The sequence below is a fragment of the Drosophila eugracilis genome, unplaced genomic scaffold, assembly GCF_018153835.1.
Source record: "Drosophila eugracilis isolate 14026-0451.02 unplaced genomic scaffold, ASM1815383v1 contig_1765, whole genome shotgun sequence".
Lineage (NCBI taxonomy): Eukaryota > Metazoa > Arthropoda > Insecta > Diptera > Drosophilidae > Drosophila > Drosophila eugracilis.
The window spans coordinates 1,800,390-1,821,234 of NW_024572605.1; the positions used below are offsets into that span (position 1 = coordinate 1,800,390).

General features: G+C 43.6%; 2 protein-coding genes across 2 annotated transcripts in view; one reads left to right on the forward strand and one right to left on the reverse strand.

Annotated features, from left to right (window-relative positions):
- Positions 1–1,538: 1,538 nt before the first annotated feature.
- LOC108109230 overlaps positions 1,539–20,845 on the reverse strand; it is a 49,818-nt gene continuing 30,511 nt past the window's right edge. The window contains exons 5-14 of the mRNA XM_017217703.2: positions 12,261–12,393; positions 11,806–11,949; positions 11,523–11,723; positions 9,910–9,978; positions 8,875–8,984; positions 8,599–8,813; positions 7,236–7,374; positions 6,805–6,910; positions 6,572–6,734; positions 1,539–3,826 (exon numbers count right to left, since the gene is read on the reverse strand). Of these exons, the coding sequence (XP_017073192.1) occupies positions 2,685–3,826; positions 6,572–6,734; positions 6,805–6,910; positions 7,236–7,374; positions 8,599–8,813; positions 8,875–8,984; positions 9,910–9,978; positions 11,523–11,723; positions 11,806–11,949; positions 12,261–12,393 (2,422 nt within the window). The 3' untranslated portion in view covers positions 1,539–2,684. The remainder of the gene's footprint in view (positions 3,827–6,571; positions 6,735–6,804; positions 6,911–7,235; positions 7,375–8,598; positions 8,814–8,874; positions 8,985–9,909; positions 9,979–11,522; positions 11,724–11,805; positions 11,950–12,260; positions 12,394–20,845) is intronic.
- Positions 17,324–19,182, forward strand: LOC108108852. The gene is made up of 2 exons (XM_017217069.1): positions 17,324–17,453; positions 19,004–19,182. The coding sequence occupies exons 1-2, from the start codon at positions 17,324–17,326 to the stop codon at positions 19,180–19,182; spliced, it is 309 nt and encodes a 102-aa protein (XP_017072558.1).

A 20,845-nucleotide genomic window follows, 5' to 3' on the forward strand; every position in this document is an offset into this window, starting at 1 on the left:
ACGCTCTTAGTGCTACTTCTCGAAGCTCCAAAGTGAAAGTAAGTCAGCCAATGGCCCCCAGCCATTAAGTTTAATGAAATTTAAAGGTAATCTGAATGCCAGAAAGGAAATTCAAGCTAAAAATGGGGTAAAACCCTTTAATTGTGAGTCATTTAGAATTAATAAAGTTAGTCTGAGGGATAAAACTCAATAAATATTTGGGAAATGAACTATGCTAAGTTATTTTATGAAATTTACAAACTAATATTTGGCCAACACTAATTAATGCAATTAAATCCCTCGGAATTCAGTTATCAGTTATTCACATTTTTTCCCCAACATCAATCGAATATTTCCCATTAAACGCTTTAAATAATTGCTCTCCGGATTCGAACTGCCATGACAACACTCTACTCAACTGCTTTTGTTTTGCGTGGCAATCAAATGAAAAATAGTTAAAGGAAAAAAAAGGAAAATCCAGATAAATGTTCCCATAAATGGCGATATTTTGCGATCCAGCGCCATTGTAAAGTTAATAAAAGTGAAAATAAAAATCTGTTTGGGTCGACGGGGCTCCAGGGCGAAAACTGCCTCGATTACGTCTGCGCTTATGTCAGCAGGTTTTTCGACTTGCGCCCAGAGTTTTCCGATTGTGGGGGGCGTGGCAGGCGACAGCCGCATATGCTGAAAGTTTAATTAATGTTGTCACGTGCTCGAACTGCGAAGATGAGACTCGTTTGGTATCTATATATATATATATTGAATATTTTATATTTATTGTGGAATATCCGATGTGGTGTAATGATTGAAATTCAATTTAAAGAGAGCTCTGGCAAGTGGGAGCTGGGAACGTGCCGCGCCAAATGAGTTTTCACTTTTCCTGGGCGAGTGCTTAAAATTCAATACACGCCTACACACGCATCCGGGATGTCCTTTTGGGGCTGATAACAACACTAAAGTTGCTCAAGTTAAATTTGATACACAAACAGAGAAACAACACGAAACAAAAACGAAAACGAAAAACAAAACAACATCCGATGAGGCTGTAAAACATTTAAATTAACGTCTCCTCGGAAGCGGTAGCCTTGGCAAGGAGCAAAGGCGTGTGTTGGAGTTGAAAAGGCATTCCTGGAATGGCAGACGAAAATGGCAAAAAGGGTCACACGCAGGCATGTCCATAAAGATAAAAACCATAACGTGCTCATAAAGCGCAAAAAGGCGCCAACACTTTTCATCTACTGTCGTCGGTAGATAGATAGATACACTGAAGGGAAATTCTATTGGGTTTCTACCAGAAACATTCTTTGCCTGAAACAAGCTAGAAAATATAGCTAACCCTTGCCTTTTCAGAGACATTTCATCCTTTAAGACAGCCTTTTTCCCAGTGCAGACTCTCTAGAATACTCACCCCGAAATGCATGTCAAGTCCGCACCCCGCTGCGTATACTTAATGAAGTTGCTAGGAGATAAACGATAAATGAATCGTTTTTCTACCATTACCTTGTGACATTCCACCGAGATACAGATTGCTACCAGAAGGAGGAGGTACATTCAGTAGATTCGCCTTTTATTGGATTGCTTTAAACAAACGCATTTAATGCACATTTTTCCAACTCAATAACATCAACGCTTAACTACAGTACATAGATTCTCGAACTGTGTGTTTTCCCTACTTTCCTTCTGTTCAAGCGGCAACACAGATTCGCAAATGTAATGTTTGTTGGGGGGAAGGGGGGCAAAGGGGTGTTGAAATATTTATAATATTGCGGCTAAGTGTACGACAGCTAATTAATGCTTAATTGTAACTACAATTAGTTATCCACTATATTTAGTCGGAAGGTATTGTGTGAGTTTAAAGGAGATATGTGTATTTTACAGTTCACATCAACTTTCATTAGCTATTTTACAAGTGTATGTGTGTGGTTGGGCTAGCATTTTGAATAGATCGGCACTTAAACATGGCTTGGTAAATATAACAGCAAATGCATTTCACCACCACCCACCACCATCAGCATCATCATCATCATCATTGTGAGTGTGTAAATCATTTTCATTGGAAATGACTCGCTGTAGTTTTCAATTAGTAAGCAATTTAGATTTAATTATCTACATACATGAATGTAAATTTAATTATTATTCCGCCCAAAACACATGACTTTCAACAAAATGTGTTGTTGACTTTCGCGCGTGCGGCTGTTGTTTGGTATTTGTTGTTATTCTTGTTTGTTGTTTGCCAAATTCAATGAATTCACAACATTCTGGGGCTCATTATAGTTGCAAATCATTTTGCTTAGCAATGCAAATCGCATATCGCTCCTGTCTCTTCAGCACTTTCATTGAAATCGCGTGTTTTTCAGCCTCCACTTACTTAATCACTATATTTAGCTAAATCAATCAGTTATCTAGTTAGTTGTACAAATATAATTAATAAAGTCTTTGATAATCTGGCCTAAGCATAAAACATTTTTGATTGCCGCCAGACAATGCCCAAACTGTTCGACAGATTCTCAACTTCGGGTTGGAATGGAGGAGCTAACTCCAAAACCATACCCTTCAACATGGCTTTTATGTTTCTGAAACAGAGTTTTACCCTTGGTTAATAGTTAAAGTGAACTTAGAAAAGATGGATAAATAATCAATAGCATCCCATTGAAATCATAACCTCCGTCGAACACCTTTGCTTTGCTGGCCAAAACTCATTCTCTCTACACGGAAACCTCTTTGGTGTACTTGGACCGATCGTTCAGGTCCAGGACCAACTTGTCTGGCCTCTTGGGACGAGTGGTCCCTCCACTGCCGCTGGTGGAATTGTTCGAGTGGTTGGACACATTGCCCAGGGAAGGTGCAGCCGCGGGCTCGGCCAACTGGCCCTGGACCTCGATCTCCTCCATCTTCTCAGCACTGGAACTGGTGTACAGGACTATGTCGTCCGTAGAGTGGGCCGCCTTGGTCCTCGCCTCGCCCTCAACCTCAACAGCGGTGGTGTGGTCGAGGACTTCGCTGCTGCGAGATTGGATCTGCACCTGAACACTGGACTGCTGGCCCAGCTGGGGATTCGCCTGTGCCTGGGAGTAACTGCCACTCCGCCGGCGGCCAGTTAACTTGTACTTACTTCTACAGTTATCACAAATTTGATACGAAATGCTGAGCTCGGCCTCCAGTAGGTTCCTGGGAGCCCGTTTGCAGCTGGTCGGCGGAGTGTTGGTGGCTGCCGTTCGCACCGTGGGCCTCCTCTGGCGCTGGCCCTGATCCTGGTCGAGGTCATCCGACTGGGAGCACATGCACTCCAGCTTGATGTTGGCGAAGCTCAGGCTGCCCTCGTCCTTTGGCGAGCCCAGATGATCGCAGGCGCTGCGCGGTGGACAGCAGTAGTAGTGCTCCTTGGACGCGTCCAGGCAGCGACTGCAGATGATATGGCCATCGGCCGTCCGCCGCAGCAGCTGCTCCCGGAAATCATCGCCACTTAGCTCTGTATTCATGGCCCGCTCTTCGTAGGCCGCTGACGGGGGCGTCGAACTGGGCGGGGTCTCTAGCACCATGGTGGGTATACTAGTCCTAGCACTCCTCCCATTCGAGTTGTTGTTCTGCTGGCTGTACTTTTGCATCTCCACGTTCAGGGCGAGAAGGGGAAGGGCGCTCTGGCGGGTGGCTGCCGAGTGGCCATGGGCAGTGGCTCCTGCCGCCGCCGCCACCACCATCAGGCCGCCTGGCGTCTTCAGGCCATCTAACAGGCTGGAGATAGTCATCACAGCCACGCCCTTCGGTGGAGCCATCTCCTGTATCCGCTGCAGCTGCATGCTCAGCTGACGGATCTCCTCCAGGGCCTCCTGGTCGGACAGCTTTGTTTCTGGGGGAATGAAAAAATGGGATTTGATCAAAGGTTGATACTTCTTTTAAATTTAAGTCATGTTGCTTAGGAGTTAGTACGTCTCTCAACCAAAAGGGTTGGCCAAACGTCGCCACAAAGGTGGAGGAGATGCGATCTGGACTTGGTAAGTGCCGGAATAAAAGGGAACAGTGTTTTCATGCCGCGTTAAAAAGCGCCGCTTCTTGGTTTCCTTGCTGCCAACTTTTGCACTAAAAAAGTTGCCCGTCCATGTCAAAAGTTTCACACCACCCATCCCCTCCCCAGGACCTACCACAAATTTAAATGCGTAATGTTTGTACCCTCTGTGGAATGGAAAGTGGCAGGGAGAGTGGCAAGGAAAGTGGCAGGAAAAGTGGAAGGGAAAGTTGGACCCTGTTGTGGCTTTGACTTGGGCTTGGAAAAGTGGCAGACTTCCCCTTCGCTGGCGGAATGATAAATGGCCATTCAATTCAGTTGAAAGCCTGTCGGTATGATTTAAGCCACGTCCACTCAAAACGAACTCGCTACCAACTTCCGAATAATGAGGAGAAAAACAAATAAATTTAAAACCGAACATTTTTCTCTCCTTCTCTTCTGTGAAATCAGGAGTGCTTGGGAATTCCTTGACGGATTGAAGGAGGCTTTGTGACCCTTGTTTCCGGTAAGTGTATTAAAAGCACCCTGATTTCTTGTTCCCCATTGTCCGTTGAATTTAGATTTATGGCTGTGAAATTAAGCAAGCGGAGCGGTCGACAGTGGCCAAAATTGAATTTATTATGTGTGCCCCTCTTGGTATGCAACACGATATTCCTTTTCTCTGCTCGCGAAATATTTAAAATTCGCCACACAGCCATGTAAACGAGTGTGTGTGTGTGTGTGAGGGCGGCTGAGTGTTTGCTACTTTGTGATTGTTCAATTTAAATATGCAAATTGAGAGCCGCTTAAAAACTCGCCCGGCAAAAAGCAGAGACAAGGCCGAATGCCGAGTGGCAACACAAAAAAAAAATGCAAATTTAACGCACAATTTACGCAGCCACCGAAATGCGTTACGTTTTGTGTCAAAATAGAAATACGAGTAATAAAAAATTAAATAAAAACCTCTGCCGGACCGAGAGCCTATAAAGCATTAAAACATAAAGCGTCGCTCTCTGGCCATAAACTGCTTTTTTCTTCAACGTTCCGAGAAAATTAAAAAGGTTCCCCATGAAAACGAATAGTAAACTCCGAGATAACAATGGCTGGCAAAAAGGTATAATAATGGCCAAGAGGAACCAGCAACGAAAATTACCTCCTTTCTAAATGAGTTTCATGGCACTTCATTTTCTTCTTTTCCCCCCCAACTCATTAAATTTAGAAGGAAAGCTTTAATTCGGGCAATCCGGGGGGGAAATGCTTTCTGAGCTGCAGGTTTTTATATTTTTAAATAAATTTATATTTAAATGCAAATAAATCAAGGTTTCTCTCTATCAGTTTTTATAGAAAGAGGCAAAATAAATCACAGGTTTAGTCTGACATTTAAAAACAATTCGTTTCTCTCTTATTTCATTTCCACTCCAAAATGTTTTTAAACTGAATCAATGGTCAGAGCAGGCCATAATATTTTCCATTTCCATTCAATTAGATTATTTTCTGGAAATTGAGTTTGTTTGCTCTTATGTTGAAATTAATATTTATTTAAAATTGCTCAAATTAAAATAGCTAGAAGACGAAACCCAAAATACTTTCTCACTTCACTAACTTCTAAACGTTTAATCGAAACTCAGTGTTGATTTTGAAAGTTTGCTTTGGTTTCGATTGCAGTTTCTAATCAAAAGTTATTGGCTTCCCGTTTCCGTGGCATCTGCTTAATTTCCTAGTTCAATTACAGACTCTTCACAGCTTTAAAGTTGCCCCACGCTAATCAAAATTTCTCTGGGTTACGGAAAAGGGAGTGCACCTTTGGTAGAGATGGGTGGGTGGTTGCTTGGCTGGATGGTCTACTTGACTGCCTCGACCTCGTGAAGATTCGCCCCCCGGGAGTTCACATAGTTGTTTATACATCAAAGCCAGCGAAGCGATAAACAAATATGGCGTCGGCGGCAACTTGGCGGAAGTTTGCTCTTTGGAGCTGCTTCCTTCCGTGAAAACACGGACATACTCGACACACACACACACACACATGAAACCCGGGTTAACCACAGCCAAGATTGCTGCGGAGCAACATCAGCATCAGCATCGGGCCATAAATCAGCATCCGAGGCTGTCAACTGGATGTGGCATGGCTCATGTCTAGACAGCGGCGATAAGCGTGCCACTGACGCCGCCTGTCCCGCTCATTTTTTAATTTGCCGAATAATACGCCATAAATAAACGTCAACGGAGGAGAGGACTTCATCGACACGGCACTCGGGAAAAACTTTTGAACAGGTTTCTCCAGTTTAAGAGTTATCTGATTTATAAATAATTTTTTATATTATATTACGAATTATTGTAAGGAATAAGCTATTGGATTCTGCATTAACATGGTTAAATATAGCCACTTTATAACCAAGATTATGCTCAGAGTAAAGTATAAATATCACTTTTGATCTCAAGACTGCACTTTATTTCCGTCAGTGCTACGAAGGACAGTACATCCTCTGCACAGATCATCTGTCAAGTGGACACCGTCGTTTGTCATAAACGTCGATACGCTGGGACCATTAGGACAAATGGGGCAATTGCCCGCTATCGCTGGAGGAAAGCTGGACAAGCACAAGCACTCACCTGCTGACGTGTTGCCCGCCACTGGGACCGTGGAAGTGGTTACCGAGCTGGGATTGGCAAAGGTGCGCACTTGAGGACGAAAATTGAATTTGGCCCCCGATGCCTTGTTGCCCAGGCCGATGTTCTCCTGATGCGATTTGCCGCTACGCAGCACGATGTACACCTGCGCCAAAGTGGGGATGGGATCTGGGATCAGGAAAAAGCCAAAACAGTGGGTTCACAAGGACACTCACCTTGCTGCCGAAGATTAGGGCCAGGAGCAGGGTCACCGTCAGCTGAGTATGGCAAAAGAAGATTATGTACAGCAAGTCCGGATTGGCTGGTGACTGCAGGAAGAGCCTGTAAATCAAAATGGATGGTTAGACAAAGGGCATTTCCCTTGAAAAACTATCTCAACTAGTTCTGGGAATCACCCTTTTTCAGCCTTGGGGGAAATCTGAGTTATTTTTCTGGCAAAATCAAAATGTGTGGTCAAAGCTCATTCGAAAGTTTCAGGGAATTTGTTGTTGAACAAAATTTCGGGTAAAACAAATAGTTTTGTACAAAATTAATTCATTTAAAATGAATATTTAATGTTTCTGGGAAACATGAAAATGCATATTTTCATGGTGGGGAAAATATATTTAAGCATTGCCCATTAACTTGAATCCTAAAAATAACTCACATGGACACGTTCAGGAAGCAGGTCAGCAGGAACTCATTGTAGATGGCCATCGATATGAAGCGGCTCTCGTTGAACTCCGAGGGCGCCTTCCGCACCATGATGCACAGGCGAACGCCCCAGGCCAGGAACAGGACCTCCACTGAAACGGATGAAAAAAAAGTGTAGAAAAGGATTAGTTCTTTGCCGCACTTCGACGGCTGCCCAGCTTCACTTTGAAGTCTAATTACCAAAACCGCAAAACGGCTGCCCGCGAGCAACCACAATATTATTATCTATATTATATAGAAGCTATATACTTATATATCTCATCTGCATTTATATATATATTTAGAGAGAGAGAGAGAGCAAGAGAGGGTAGCACTACTTCACTTTCATGGCTGCCGGAATCCGCTTTTTTCTTGGCTCTCGCCGCTTGGCATGGAATATGAATATGCATGTTGCCCGCGGAAAAGTAGTTTTTCGGGAGAAATGTTCAAGCATGCAATTATAAATGTAATACGCGCTCTGGGTTGTAGCCAAGTCAAATGAAGTTATTTAGCAGCTGGCACTGCCAAAGTGCGTGATGAGCGCGAGAATCAGCGATAATTGTTGTGCGTGTGTGGCAGTAGAACGGAGAACAAATGCAGATAGAAGCACTCGAGTCCTTTACCAACTTTTTTAATTAAGCCAAGCCAGCTGGCAAGTGGGTTGCAGTCATTCCCGTCAATCCACTCTCCCACTGCTCCAACTTGGCTTATGGCACGGACCTGTGTCGCCAGTCAGTTTGCAAAAGAGCAAAAATCATTCATATGCACATTAGAGTGGACCGCAGTTATGCGGAAAAAGTGTATAGTTGTATTCTCAAGTGGTGTTGAAGCTGCTTTTAGGGTGGGTATAGGTGGGGTAGTGAAAATAGATTATAATGTGAAAAAGTTATAAGTTTTAAGGCTATATATATCTCATTTTCTGCTTTTTCTCCTACACTTAATATTTTTCATAAAGTCTTCCGTTTATATACAACATGGTCCACCCTAACCTCCTTGGTGGTTGACATCTGGAAGGAGGGCAAACGGAGTTCGAAAGCCAGACAAAAAACAGGGAAAATATTGATGCTGGTGGAGAACTAACAGGAGCAGCAGGTGTGCGTCCCACTGTGCCTTAAGCTGCATGTTGGCCAGGCAACGTTTTCAAGCTGCTGCACTTTTGCGTTTCTCATTTCTCCGTTGGCTTTCTTTTTTCTTAGCCAACAGTGCGTATGCGTTATGAGGACATAGTTGTTCGTTCTGCCATCTTTTTCCCCTTTAGCAGAGAAGACAAAGCTACCTTCAAGTGGCCTGTGGAATGCCCAACAAGCCATATTGCTTTAGGTATATGCCGAACTTACTCGATGTGAAGGTGTAGTCCCACCAGTCGGTCTTGCAGAGGAAGGCCTTCAGGTCGTCGGCAGTGCGTCCCACGACCACGTCTGGCGGGGATACTAGTGTCCTGACCAGCAGGCAGGTTCCAATGGCTCCGCAGATGATGCCCAGTCTCTTTAGCAGGGCGGCATCAGTGATTTTCACAGCCTTCGCTGAACGAACTCGGAATATCACAGATATCCTGAGGGTTATAGCATCGGAATCAGAGATATGAATGTGTATTGAGGGTTGTACCGCCTTACCGCCAGGTTTTCAGCATTAGAGCTCCGTAGGTTAGCGAGAATCCAATCTCGCGCAGCCAAATGCGAGCGGTGCAGGTGTAAAGATTCGGATTGGGATACATTACTATGTTCTGGGGGGAAAAGATTTTAAAATATGAATATAAAATTAATCAGTTAATAAATAAATAAGAAAGGAGAAGGTATATCCTTATTCTGCATTTATTTTTCTTAAGTTTTTCTGTTATATAGCAAAAACAGACCAAAGTCACTCTTGCCACTCAGACCGCCGTTTAATAAAGCCGAGAAGCACGTGTGACAATGGGCCTACTTCGATATAGCCGGCTGTCAAGGACAATAGGTTATTCGCACGCTTATATTGGCTTCTATTTTCGGTTTTCTTCACGCCTTGCACATATTAAAAAATCATAAAGCAAACTCTGCTGACAGGAACCCTCGTCGTCATCCTCATCCTCAACCTAAACCTCATCTTCAGCCTGATGATGTTCGTCCTGTGTCCATTGTGTGGTCGTCAAGAGATACTCATGGTGGCTAAATAAATCTGCCACACATAAATAAATCCCCAAACTGCTGCTCGCCGGATGCTCGATGAACTCTCGCTTAAAGTTGTTTATTTGGCCGGCATCCCATTAGTTTCCTACGCCAGCCATAAATCAATCAAATTAAATTGTGTAGAAATTGATGGGAATTGGGTTCGAGCTCGAGTTCGGTTTCGAGTGGCGGTTGTGTTTGCCGAACGCTTTTCTATCTCATTTTTCACTGAATGCAAATTTAGCTATTTGCTATTTGCGGCTATTTATGGCTTCGTTTGCCCTCCCGAACGCCTTCATTGAGCTGTAATAATGCTGAACGGACTCGGAAAATGATTCATTTCGGCTGGCGAAATAAATCGGATGCATCACTGCGATGGCTCTTAATTAATTCGGCTTGCTGTGAAAGCGAGCATTCGCCATTGATTATGCCATTCAATTGAAACTAAATTGCTATGCAGTCGATTGACTAATCCGTTGCAGTTTGTTGCAAATGCAACTTACTTACCGTGCAGTAAATGAAGAATGCACCCAAGGCGATCACCCGTAACAGAGCCGGACTGGCGGCCCTAACAACCTGCAAAACAAGACGATTCCAATTAGTCATTCGCTGCGAAAAGTTTGCTAAATTTAAATTGAAATCGTTTAATCCGCACAATTTCACAAGGACGCCGGCAGGAAATCAGTGCGGAGCTCCGTCTCGGAGTTGGACCCACACTTGCCAGGATGTCGGGCGGCATGTTTAGCGCCATTTAATTAGTTTGGGCACACACCCAGGCACACACTCACCCAACCGACATCCCGCGCCCATTGGGGGCTTCCACGGAGACACAAATGCGACAGAATCGCATTACGAATGAAAACAGTTTAGTTGGCTAGTTGCCTTGGGACGCGGACAAGTGGAACGGGATTGGGAGTGGGAGTAGGAATGGGCAAGGGAATGGTGGTTGGGAGAGTTAGAGAGATAGGGGACAGACAGCACACAAATGTCAGACAACGACAAGGGAATAGAATAACTCACTTTCACCAGCCCAGCCCCAGCCCCTCTTTCACATGCATTCACTGAGGGAAATAGCGAGGAGTACATTCAAAATGAAATATTCATATGGCTATAAAATCAAACTTAATCCATTTCCAACATTCAATTCATTCAACAAAGTCATTCATTTAAGTCAATAAATTTGTTGCTTAACTTTTTCCTAATTTAACAATATTTTTAAGAAAGTTTTAATAATATGACATAAGGAGATTAAATCCTGATCAATTCAAGGCTAAAATGTAAAAGCTTTTCCTTTAGTTTACATAAAATACTAAGAATTGGTTTACGATTTTATAGGAGGACTATTTCTTCCCTGTGCATATATATTACATCCGCAGTGGATGAGAAAGTTGGGAATGGCTTAAATCTAAGCGCGCCAGAGACAATTGGACGCCGGCAGCTGGACTTGTCCTCTGGTCTAATGAGCGACCAAGTGACACTCCGCGTGAAGTTCACAGGGCAGAACCTCGCCTCCTCCTGGCAGCAGGAAGCTACAGGATGTGGTCGCGGCCAGTTGTGCGAATGTTTGCACTTCCGCTTATGCGCGACAGTATCCGCTGTCCTGGTGGCTTGTTGCCGCCTGTCATCGGTCTGCTGGCTACTGGCTGCTGGCTGCCAGGATTCCAGGATGGCCACGTTCAAAATTAACTCGATTCTAACAATGGTAAGCCGCTTAGCGGCTCAATGATGACAGCAGCTTAGGTTGGCCCTGCTCCGGATCAGCGGCATTTGACAGTGCGCACCGATACTCATAAAAAAGACAAAAAAAATATGAAAAAATAAAAACAAGCCATGGACAGGTTCCGACTGCTCGGGGATAATACCATTATAATGGCTTTACTATTTCGGTGGGGGCTTTGAAAGATTTATCAGGGCTTTTAATTCCACAACTGTGACTCGGAACTGCTTATAACGATGAAAATAACTTAATATTAAAGAAATATAAGGAAACAAAATCAAAGCAAGATTAAATTGTTTACTTCAGATGGAAAAGTGATGCTGGCAACCCGCTGATATTCTACTTAGAGGACCAAAAGACGTAGTGTTAAAATGCCAAATGGCTCGAGAGGGACTTCACTCACCTTAACCTGCTGGTAGCGGAAGGTGAACCAGGCTGCCGGGGGCAAGAGGCCAATCACGATGCAGGCCAGCGCCAAGATGCTGGTGCGCATTGGCCAGTTGAGGGCGGCGATGCAGGGCGAGGAGTCCTCGCAGGAGTCGCAGCCCTCGGCGCACGGCAGGCACTCGTACTCGGTGTTGCTGTTGTACGTGGAGTTCTTGCCCTAATACATATTTAATGAGAGTAAGGCTCTTACGGCGGCCACTTGACGCGGCTTTCTCCATTCGACCAGGAGGAGGACTTACCAGCATCAGCTTCTCGTACTCCTCCTCCAGCAGGCTGCCGTTGAAGAACTTGTGCTGCGAGACGATGTCGGGGAAGTAGAATCCCTTGCGGCACAAGCATTTGTAGGAGCCGCGCCGAAAGCCCAATCCCATGATGGCCTCGCACTGCGAACGGCAAATGGAGAAGTGCAAATGGAAATTAAGTGCTGACTGCGGAGAATTTTGGCAATCTACACAGAGAGGAATTTTGGCACGTCATCCTGACTGTACACTAATTTTTATTATTTATTTTTGGAGCTTAACGAAGCATTATTCAATTTGTTTAAGTATTTCCGCGTTCTTATAAGTTTTACATCAACTTTTGAGGATTTATAAAAAATCATTGCATACTTTTAGGCATACAATTTAAAGTAAAAAGGTCATAAATTTCTCTTTCTCTCTCGCTTTTCTCTCTGTGTAGCCAGATTGATACTCACCATGGTGGTGCGCTGCTTGCACTTGTCCGTGCCAGCGAAGATGTTCAGCGGTCGCTTGGTGCCCGGCGTGTGGCGCTGCGGACACTGGTCGATGTCCACGCGCCGCAAGTCGATGTCGATGCCAGATGTGCCCCTGCAGGAAAACGGCGAATCAGCAGAAGGCGTTAAAAATTTATGTTATTAATTTGTCAGCCTAACAATCAACTGGGCGGCACTTAAGCCAAATGGCGCCATTTATAAACTGGATTCAATAAGACCTGTGTACCGACAGCGGCCGATATTTATGGACATGGTCGTCGGGTGGTCCAGTTCCAGTTCCCCATCTCCATTGCCAGTCGGCAGCGATAACAAACAATAAATTCCTGCTCTGATTGTGCATATGTCTAAGGACCTGAGGTGCTGAGGAGAGGCCCAAGGAGGCGAAAGAGATTCCGCACAAAGGGATAAACTAACATGCGTATTTGGTTCCGGCTTGCGAGGGTCGGAAAAAAAATAGAAGAAAATTATTTTCTTGTTGTCGTTGATGGGAATGGGTTGGCCTTGTCGTTTTACAAAGACATAAAGCCATGAAAAGGGTGCACTAAGCTGTCGACCCCTGGCCGCGCCCCTTCGTCAGCTAGTTGAAATCCTATATCCTATATCCCACATCCTACACATCCTATGTGCCTCCTGAAAGGTCGCCGCCGGCAATGGGCAGCCACCCAATTACACGCATACCTAAGCAAAATCCTGGAGGGAGACAACTGGAGGTTCTCGGCCGGAACACATGTAGAATTTTACGCATAATCTCAGCCTTCCCACCCGTCCGCATTTTCACGCCAGAGCTGTGGCCATACCCTCGTCCGTTCTTCGGCTTTCCCTTACCCGTGCGCCGGAGAAAGTTTTCTTGTGGCATGATCCCATCGGCATTTGCCTTGTCGTTTGTTTGCGAATTTCTTTCTTTCTTCCTTCCTTTCTTCTTTTCAAGGTTCTTTAAAGGAATTTTCTTTTAAAGTTTAGCATAAACTAAAAATTGATATCCAATATAGTACAAAGCACAAGTTAACTTTAGGTAGGGAGGTGGCATACCTTGATAGTGAAAGACTTCTAACAATATAAGAAATCTTAACGTTAAAAAAACTTAAAAAGTCGTATAAGTTTCTACTCTACATAGAATTCCAACCAGGCTCAATCTTAAATTGAATAAGATAATGGAAGGCCAATTATTGAGGCAGGGAAAGGGTGATTTCCATTTCGTTTCCCTTTGGTTCAAAGGGAAAGTTTCCCATGAACTTTTCGTTTACTTTTTCAATATCCAGACTCTTTCGATGGCCACCCACCGGCGGCCGTAATGTGTTTGTCCCGGGCATATCCGGTGGCCAATGGATTGGGTAGGGATCGAAATTCTGGATTCGGGTTTCGAGACTCCAGACTGCAGAGTCCCGACTTCGGGACTCCCAGCTCGTGATGGTGCCTGTCAGTTAATATTGACATATCAGTTTGTATTTATTTGATTGTTTCTGACAACTTATTGATTGCGAAATTCGGGAAAAGGGACCACTGGGAAATGCACAGCGCCGGGACTGGCTGCACAATGGCCATATTACATTATCGTAATGATTATGTTAATTCCCAGGCAGTTGATCCCGACGCCTTTGTGTCCTGCCAACCGGTTGGCCTTTTTTTCCTCTCCCTCAGCCGTATTATTGGGCCAAGTTCGGATGTGTTGTCGTGTGTTATTTCTCAATTCTTATTTGCCTTTGCTTTTGCCTTTGCCATTTATTTGCTGTGGTTTCATTTTCCCAACCCCTACCAGTGGCCTTTGTCTGTCTGGCTTTGTTGTTGTTGACAGTTTTTGAAGATAATTTGTAAACGGATATTAGAAAATAAGCTGATTGAGCCGACCGAATGAGTTTGGCCCAGAGTTTCCTAGCCGAACATAAATACAGAGACGTACGTGTGTGTCTCATATTGATTTATTAGTTTGCGCCGAAGGATATTTGCCGATGCCTGCTGATGTGACAATGTTTTCCTATCTGGCGGACACTTGATTTATATGACAAACGCCTTTCCCGAGAGCTCTGCCTAATGCTTACAAATGAGCCATAATCGAGGCTAATTTTTGTGTATTTTCCAGACCCAAAAATAGCTAATAGGCCTGCCAGAATGATGAAGACCAGGCCTGTTGAATTCAAATTAAGTTTGACATTTTTTGGTAGCAGCTTGACTTAAATTGGACCCTAATTTAATAGGCATTGATTAGATTCAGCTTCTAGTGCGGTTTAAAGCGTGGGAAAACTGGAATCTCAGCACATTTGTTGGGGGATTAGGAGATACGAATCCAGAGTGTTGCAACTTGCCATTCCGGGCACGTGCAACAAACACGCACTACGTGAATAAGTGAAATGCATCCCAAGGATCCCTGCTCCTATTTCTCACATCCTAATACCCGACACACATGCACGTGCCGGCTATTTAAAACTGGCGACAGCAGTGCTCCCTGGTTGCTCCATTTGCGAGTTCATAAAGATGGTTCTGTTCACTGCCGCGTAACCAAAATATGGCAGCAACTTTATTGCTCTCAACGTAATGGCATGTACCATCCAGCCAAACCCAGCCAAACCCAAACCAATCCACCATCTCGCACACCGTTTTGTTGCCAGTTTGTAAACAACTCATCTGCCGTGGCTGCTCCACATTACGTATACGCCATGCGTGCCCAATTTTCGGTCGTGCCAGCTAATGCACATAATCAGGTTTGTAGTTTGCACCTCGCACCAGGCAAAGTGAGATGTGGCCTGTTGGCCAAATCAGTGCTGCCAAATGGCCTACTTCAATAAGGGCAGATGGACCAAGAAGTAGGGTTCTGGTAGTACTCTTAGCTGAAGTTTTCTCCCTTAAATGTTTACATTGTGTGTTTTCTTATGAATTTCGATTAAATAGAGTTCAGATTTTCGAGTACTTTTGGTCAAAAGAACATACTGCCAGCTCTGATCACAGCTCTTAATCTGCCATATTTGCCAGCCAGCTAGGCAGCCTTCATTTGCAAACTAATTTAAAATACGGCCCGATGACAGCGCCAAAGTGGATGTCAAACCCCTTTTGGGGGACTGGGACGTGAGGCTTGGCAGCGTGGCTTAAAGCAAGGCCACATTAAAGTCAAACGCTGTGGGAAATTTAATGGGAAGAGTGGGGAATTTCCAGGAATCAAATTCCCAAGGCCTAAACTTGTGATCTCCGAGAATTCCTCGTCTATTTCCAAGCAGTTCAACCCACCTACTAAATACTTGGCTTTCTGACCCCGAACTGCGCTTTAAGATACCTGCTTGTGCTACGCTTATGTGCTGGCTTTTACTTAGCCCCCTGGAATTCAGTATGTTGCACATGCAAATCCATAATCAAGAACATATTCAGTTTCTGCTGCTGACTCACAAAGGCTGGCTTATTGCCTGATATTTGAGATTTCCGTTTCCGTTTGCATCATTATGCCGAGTTCCCGGCAAAAGTGAAATGGGAAAGGGAGAGAGGAAGGGGCAGAAGGGGCAGACTGAGCCATATTGCGGCATAAGTCAAGTAAATACAATGCCGGGATTACAAGCCACATTTGCAGCTGCCCCTTGGCCCTGTTTAATATTGGAACTTTGTGCGGTGCCCGCAGAGTTGTGAGCGCTAAGCGAAACTTAAATGAAATCAAATAAAATTATTGCCCCGGCAGGAGGTCCTTGGGGCTCCCGGCTCCCGGGCCTCTCGTGTCCTTTCACAGCGGGTGGCTAATGTGATTTGTGCCTTTATCCCCCGTTTGGCCAAATAATTTATAATAAAATTAACTTTAACTTAATGCGGATACTTATTGTCGGGCTTTGCTCGGCTCGGCTGCCCACCAGCCAACCTGCATATTTCATGCAATTAAGAAAAATGAGGCAGCTACACACACCGCATAGCAAATTAAATTAATTAGCAAGTTTCCGCCGCTCTCCTCGCTTAGTCGCTCTCACTTTTCCTTTACTTTTTTCGAATGCTCTCTGCTTCCGCCACAGCGTAAACAAATTAATTTCGCCAACTAATGGGAAACTGATAGCAGCACATTATTAACATAAGCCCGGGCCGGACATGGTCAGGAATGTGGGATCCCGGTTCCGGAGGCAGCGAGGACCCCTCCCCTTCTGCCGGACTTCCAGTTCAACTTTGGTCATTCTCCGCCCCTAAGCCGCTGAAACAAATGAGCTTTGTTTGACGTGGTCCTGCTGCCGGCCTGCATTCTCCTCCGCCATCTCACTGTGCAGCCGCCAAGCGGTCCGACTAGAATGAACTAACGAACTTTTAACATTTCCACATTAATTCTCCCAGCCCGCTACAGTGGGGAAAAACGGGAAACTAACAAGCAGAAAAATAAAGAAATTAAATATTTAAAAAGTTTTTCAACATTTTACTAACTTTTTGATTACCAATTTCAGATTTGAAATGCTAAATGCTAATGCCTTAGTTATAGATCTACACCAAACAAGATATTTGAATTCATTTTTCCAAGTGCCCTAAATCTCTAGGGAAACTAGAGTATTAGCTGAATTTTCCAGCCCGGCAATTGCTACGTTTTCCGCTCGACCCACAGCGCCTCCGTCCACTTCAGCGCGCTAAATTTATGTTGCAACTAATTGCAGGCAGTTTCTGGGCTTCCGCCAGCGGCAGACAGTTTCCTTTTCCATTCCACGGAGGTCCTCTTCTCGACAGAGCAGCCACTGCGAACTCCTGACCCCTGACCCCTGACCCTCTGAATATTCCCACTGGCTGCGTTTGAAATTTATTGAGCGTGGAAAGTCATCGAACGTTAAGTAGGCATGTGTGAGGGCCCAACTATATAATTGATTGCTTTAATTAAATTTTGAAAGGGCTGCCTGCCAGCCCACCTGCCAGCGAAAATATGTAGCCCTGGGCGCATGGCGAGCACATCCCATCCCTGGCAGCCGTGGGTAATGAAATTTTAAACGCTTACTTAGGCCAAAGCGAACTGGTTGCTGTAATTACGGAAGCCATTAGGCAAGCCCTCGACAAGGGCGGAAAGCTGGTTGGAAAATCTCCAAACAGATATGTTCTTGCCGCGGCTGCAATTGGTTCTACTTCTCATTTTCCTATCTGCCACGTGCTCTTACTTAGTGCGCGGCGAAAGACCAAGGAGGCAGCTGAGCTGGTGGCACAAGCAGTACTACCAATCCTCATGTGAGTTTTCTTATAGCGAATTCTTATTAAGAGTTTAATGGGGAATAGTTTTCGTTTTTCTGATCATTTTTGTCTTTGTTATGGCAGAAATACTGACTTCTTTGACAATATTTCAGAATGACGGTAGCTCAGCAGAACTTTCAAAGTTTTCTGGAGGTTTTATACTCTAAATCGGTTAATATGGCACCTACAGGAAAAAGAAAGACTGTTCTGTACAGCTAATGACCTAAACTGACAGTTTTTGTTACTGTAAAGTTGATTTGGGGACATTTATTTTTTGGCCATTTTTCTCATTTTTGATAAGGGGTACCATCATCCTTTTTTGCGAAAAATGCCCAAATTTACCATTTTTAGGTGTGAACAGGGTTTTGTTAGAAATTTGATTACGAGCAGAATGAGATATGAAAATCCGTATTTGAGACACTTTTGGCAAAGTTATGATGAAGATACTAACATGATTTCTGATAAATCGGAACAACGATTGCTAAGTAACTTTTGGAATAGTTTATCTAGGTTTACGGCCTATAAAATAGTCAAAAGAAGCCGTAGAGCTAAAAGAAAAACTGTTCTGAGCAGCTAACGACCTAAACTGACCATTTCTATCACTGCTGAGTTGATTCTGGAACTTTAATTTTTTGGGCATTTTTCGCATTTTTCATAAGGGGTACCATCATCCTTTTTTCCGAAAAATGACCAAAATTGACATTTTAAGGTGTGAATAGGGGTTTGTTAGAAATTTAATTACGAGCAAAATGAGATATTATAATCCACATTCCGACCATTTTTTGCAAAGTTATGATGAAAATAACGACTTGTTTTCCGATAAATCGGAACAACGATTTTTAAGTGATTTTTGGAATATTTTATCTAGGTTTATGGCCTATAAAATAGTCAAAATAAGAGGTAGAGAGAGATTGATTTGTGCAGCTAACGACCTAAACTAACCATTTCTTTGACTATCCAATTGATTTTGCAACTTTTAAATTTTGGTTATTTTTCACATTTTTCATAAGGGGTACCATCATCCTTTTTTGCAAAAAAGGCCCAAAAATTGACATTTTTAGGTGTGAACACAGTTGTGTTGGAAATTTAATTACAAACTCATCGAGATATGACTTTCAATATTCCGACCATTTTTGGCTTTGCTATGATGAGAATACTGGTACAAAATGGGGATTAATTACATTTTTTCTGGTAAGGGTAAGGTAAGGGTAAGGGTAATTATCATCTGACAATCTATATTCAAAATATTACTTATATTCATATCGACAGCAATATAACATGGTGTTTTAGTGAATTTAAACAAATTTCTGCTGATGTATACATTCAAGCATTTGTTCAATTTAATGCATAACTTATGTTTATCACAGCTATGCCTGCAGGCAGCAATGTTGATTAAATTTAAATCACATTGAAAGCCATTTAAAAGCATGCATTAAAATGCAGCATTGATTGAACAGCTGAAACCACAATCAAAGCGTACGTTTTGTATATTTAGGAATCTCTGTGACGTGAATGAAAATCAAATTAATATTGAATCTCCTATGCAGGGGTACAGAGGCTGCGGTTTACGACTACGCCCAGGCCAGGAGCCACTCCTGAGTCCCCCGAAACCAGACTGGTGTATCCCTGCTATTGCTATAAGCCGTCTCTCGACGGGCTGGCCACCGCCAGTCCGGTTGAGAAGCGAATGATTGAGACCAAGGAACAGTTCTTCCTAAATAAGTAGCCCTTTAGGGCTGAATGGTGTATGAAAAGGTGCTGAAGAAATAAATTTGTGAGCTATTCTAACTGAGTTCGTTTGAGTTTTCCAGTAAATCTACACAAATCCAAGGCTTTAAGTCATCGCTAGATCTGCTGCTCATTCCCAAATGATGATGTTGATGATGATTTTAAGACAACAGGGAGATAAACCTCCTACAGTTTCCATCCAACCAGTCAAAAGCAATTTCTGTTGGTCGAAAAACAAAAGCCACGTAATCCTGGGCACTCCCCACCGACACTAACTCAGCCACTAAGTGAAAATAGTTTTCTGGCCAAAATGTGCTTTTGCTTTTGCTGTTGTTTTGCTTTGCTTTGGCAATCTGCTGTCTGTCTGCCGGGCTGTTGCCTGCTGCCTGCTGCCAGCCATTGATAATTGCGAATTATGGATGAAGTAGAGTGGAAGTGCAGACGGCAACGATGACTGACTGCCACGCCCTGTTTTCCCCAGCGACCCCGCCCACATTCAGTTCTGTGTTTTGTTGTCAATATAAAAAGGGGTTCTTCTTTAACAGCTGTCATTAGGCTGATGGCTTACAAGTTATAAAAGCGTTTATTTTTATAACTTTGATTCCAGGAAACATACGAAACGCATTTTCCTCTGCCAGATTGAATTTTCACTGTTTAACTTAGTGGAAATGCACTAAATTAGTGTTTAAGCTTACAAAAGCTCTTTAATTTTGAACTTTAAGAACCTTGCCATTGTGGTAATTCTAGAAAATACAAATGCCGAGATGATAGCCTATCAAAATAGAAAGTGATTTATTCAGAAAGCCACAAATGGTCTTAACTTATTGATCTGGGCCAAGTTCGGGGAAACTCTCATCAAACTACATAACTGGTTCATGCTGCCTTCAAACTTGGCCGAATCATTCAATTGAAAAAGTTGCCAAAGAGCCGGGAAACACAAAACTATCCGAAAGTAAAAAAAAAGAAGGAGGGAAGGAAAATTATAGAAACTAAAAAAACAAGACGAGATAGATGGAAAATGAAGATGAAAAGCTGGCACGTTAAAAAGTTTCATAAGATGCTGTGTGCTCTTTTTGAAGTACTCAGTTTTTGTACCGGTGCGTGAGCGGAATTCGGCAGCAGTCGAACGTAGCAAACTGGTATGTTGCACGTGCCACACCAGAGCAAAGCCCAGACTCGAAAACGCTGCCCAGGAGCAGCCATTCAGCTATTCAATTACTTTTCCCGTTTCTAGACAAAAGCCGAAAACTGGCACTCGCTCAGTTTTCTGGCTTTTCCGGCTTCCCATCCTGCTGTCGCTGGCAGTAGCGGGTGCTGTTCGGAAAACTGCTCTGCTGGCACTTAGCGCAACATTGCAGTTTTCTTTCAAATTTCCCATGCTGCGAATTATTTATAAAATGCTCATATGGCGGCATCCGTCATGTGCATGCAACTCGGGCGCTGTGCCATTGTATCGATGCACAGGAAGAAATTTAGTCGGCTATCGGTTATATATCACAAATAGATTTCTAAAAATCACTTTATATATATAAAATAAGACTAGTAAAGGTAAAGTTTATTTAACATATTCCCCTTTCTAGAGGCTTGCTAGTATTTAACTTGCCTCCCCCTAAAAAGATCAAATATTCTTGATAGCTGAAAGATATCCTAAAAAGTACAAA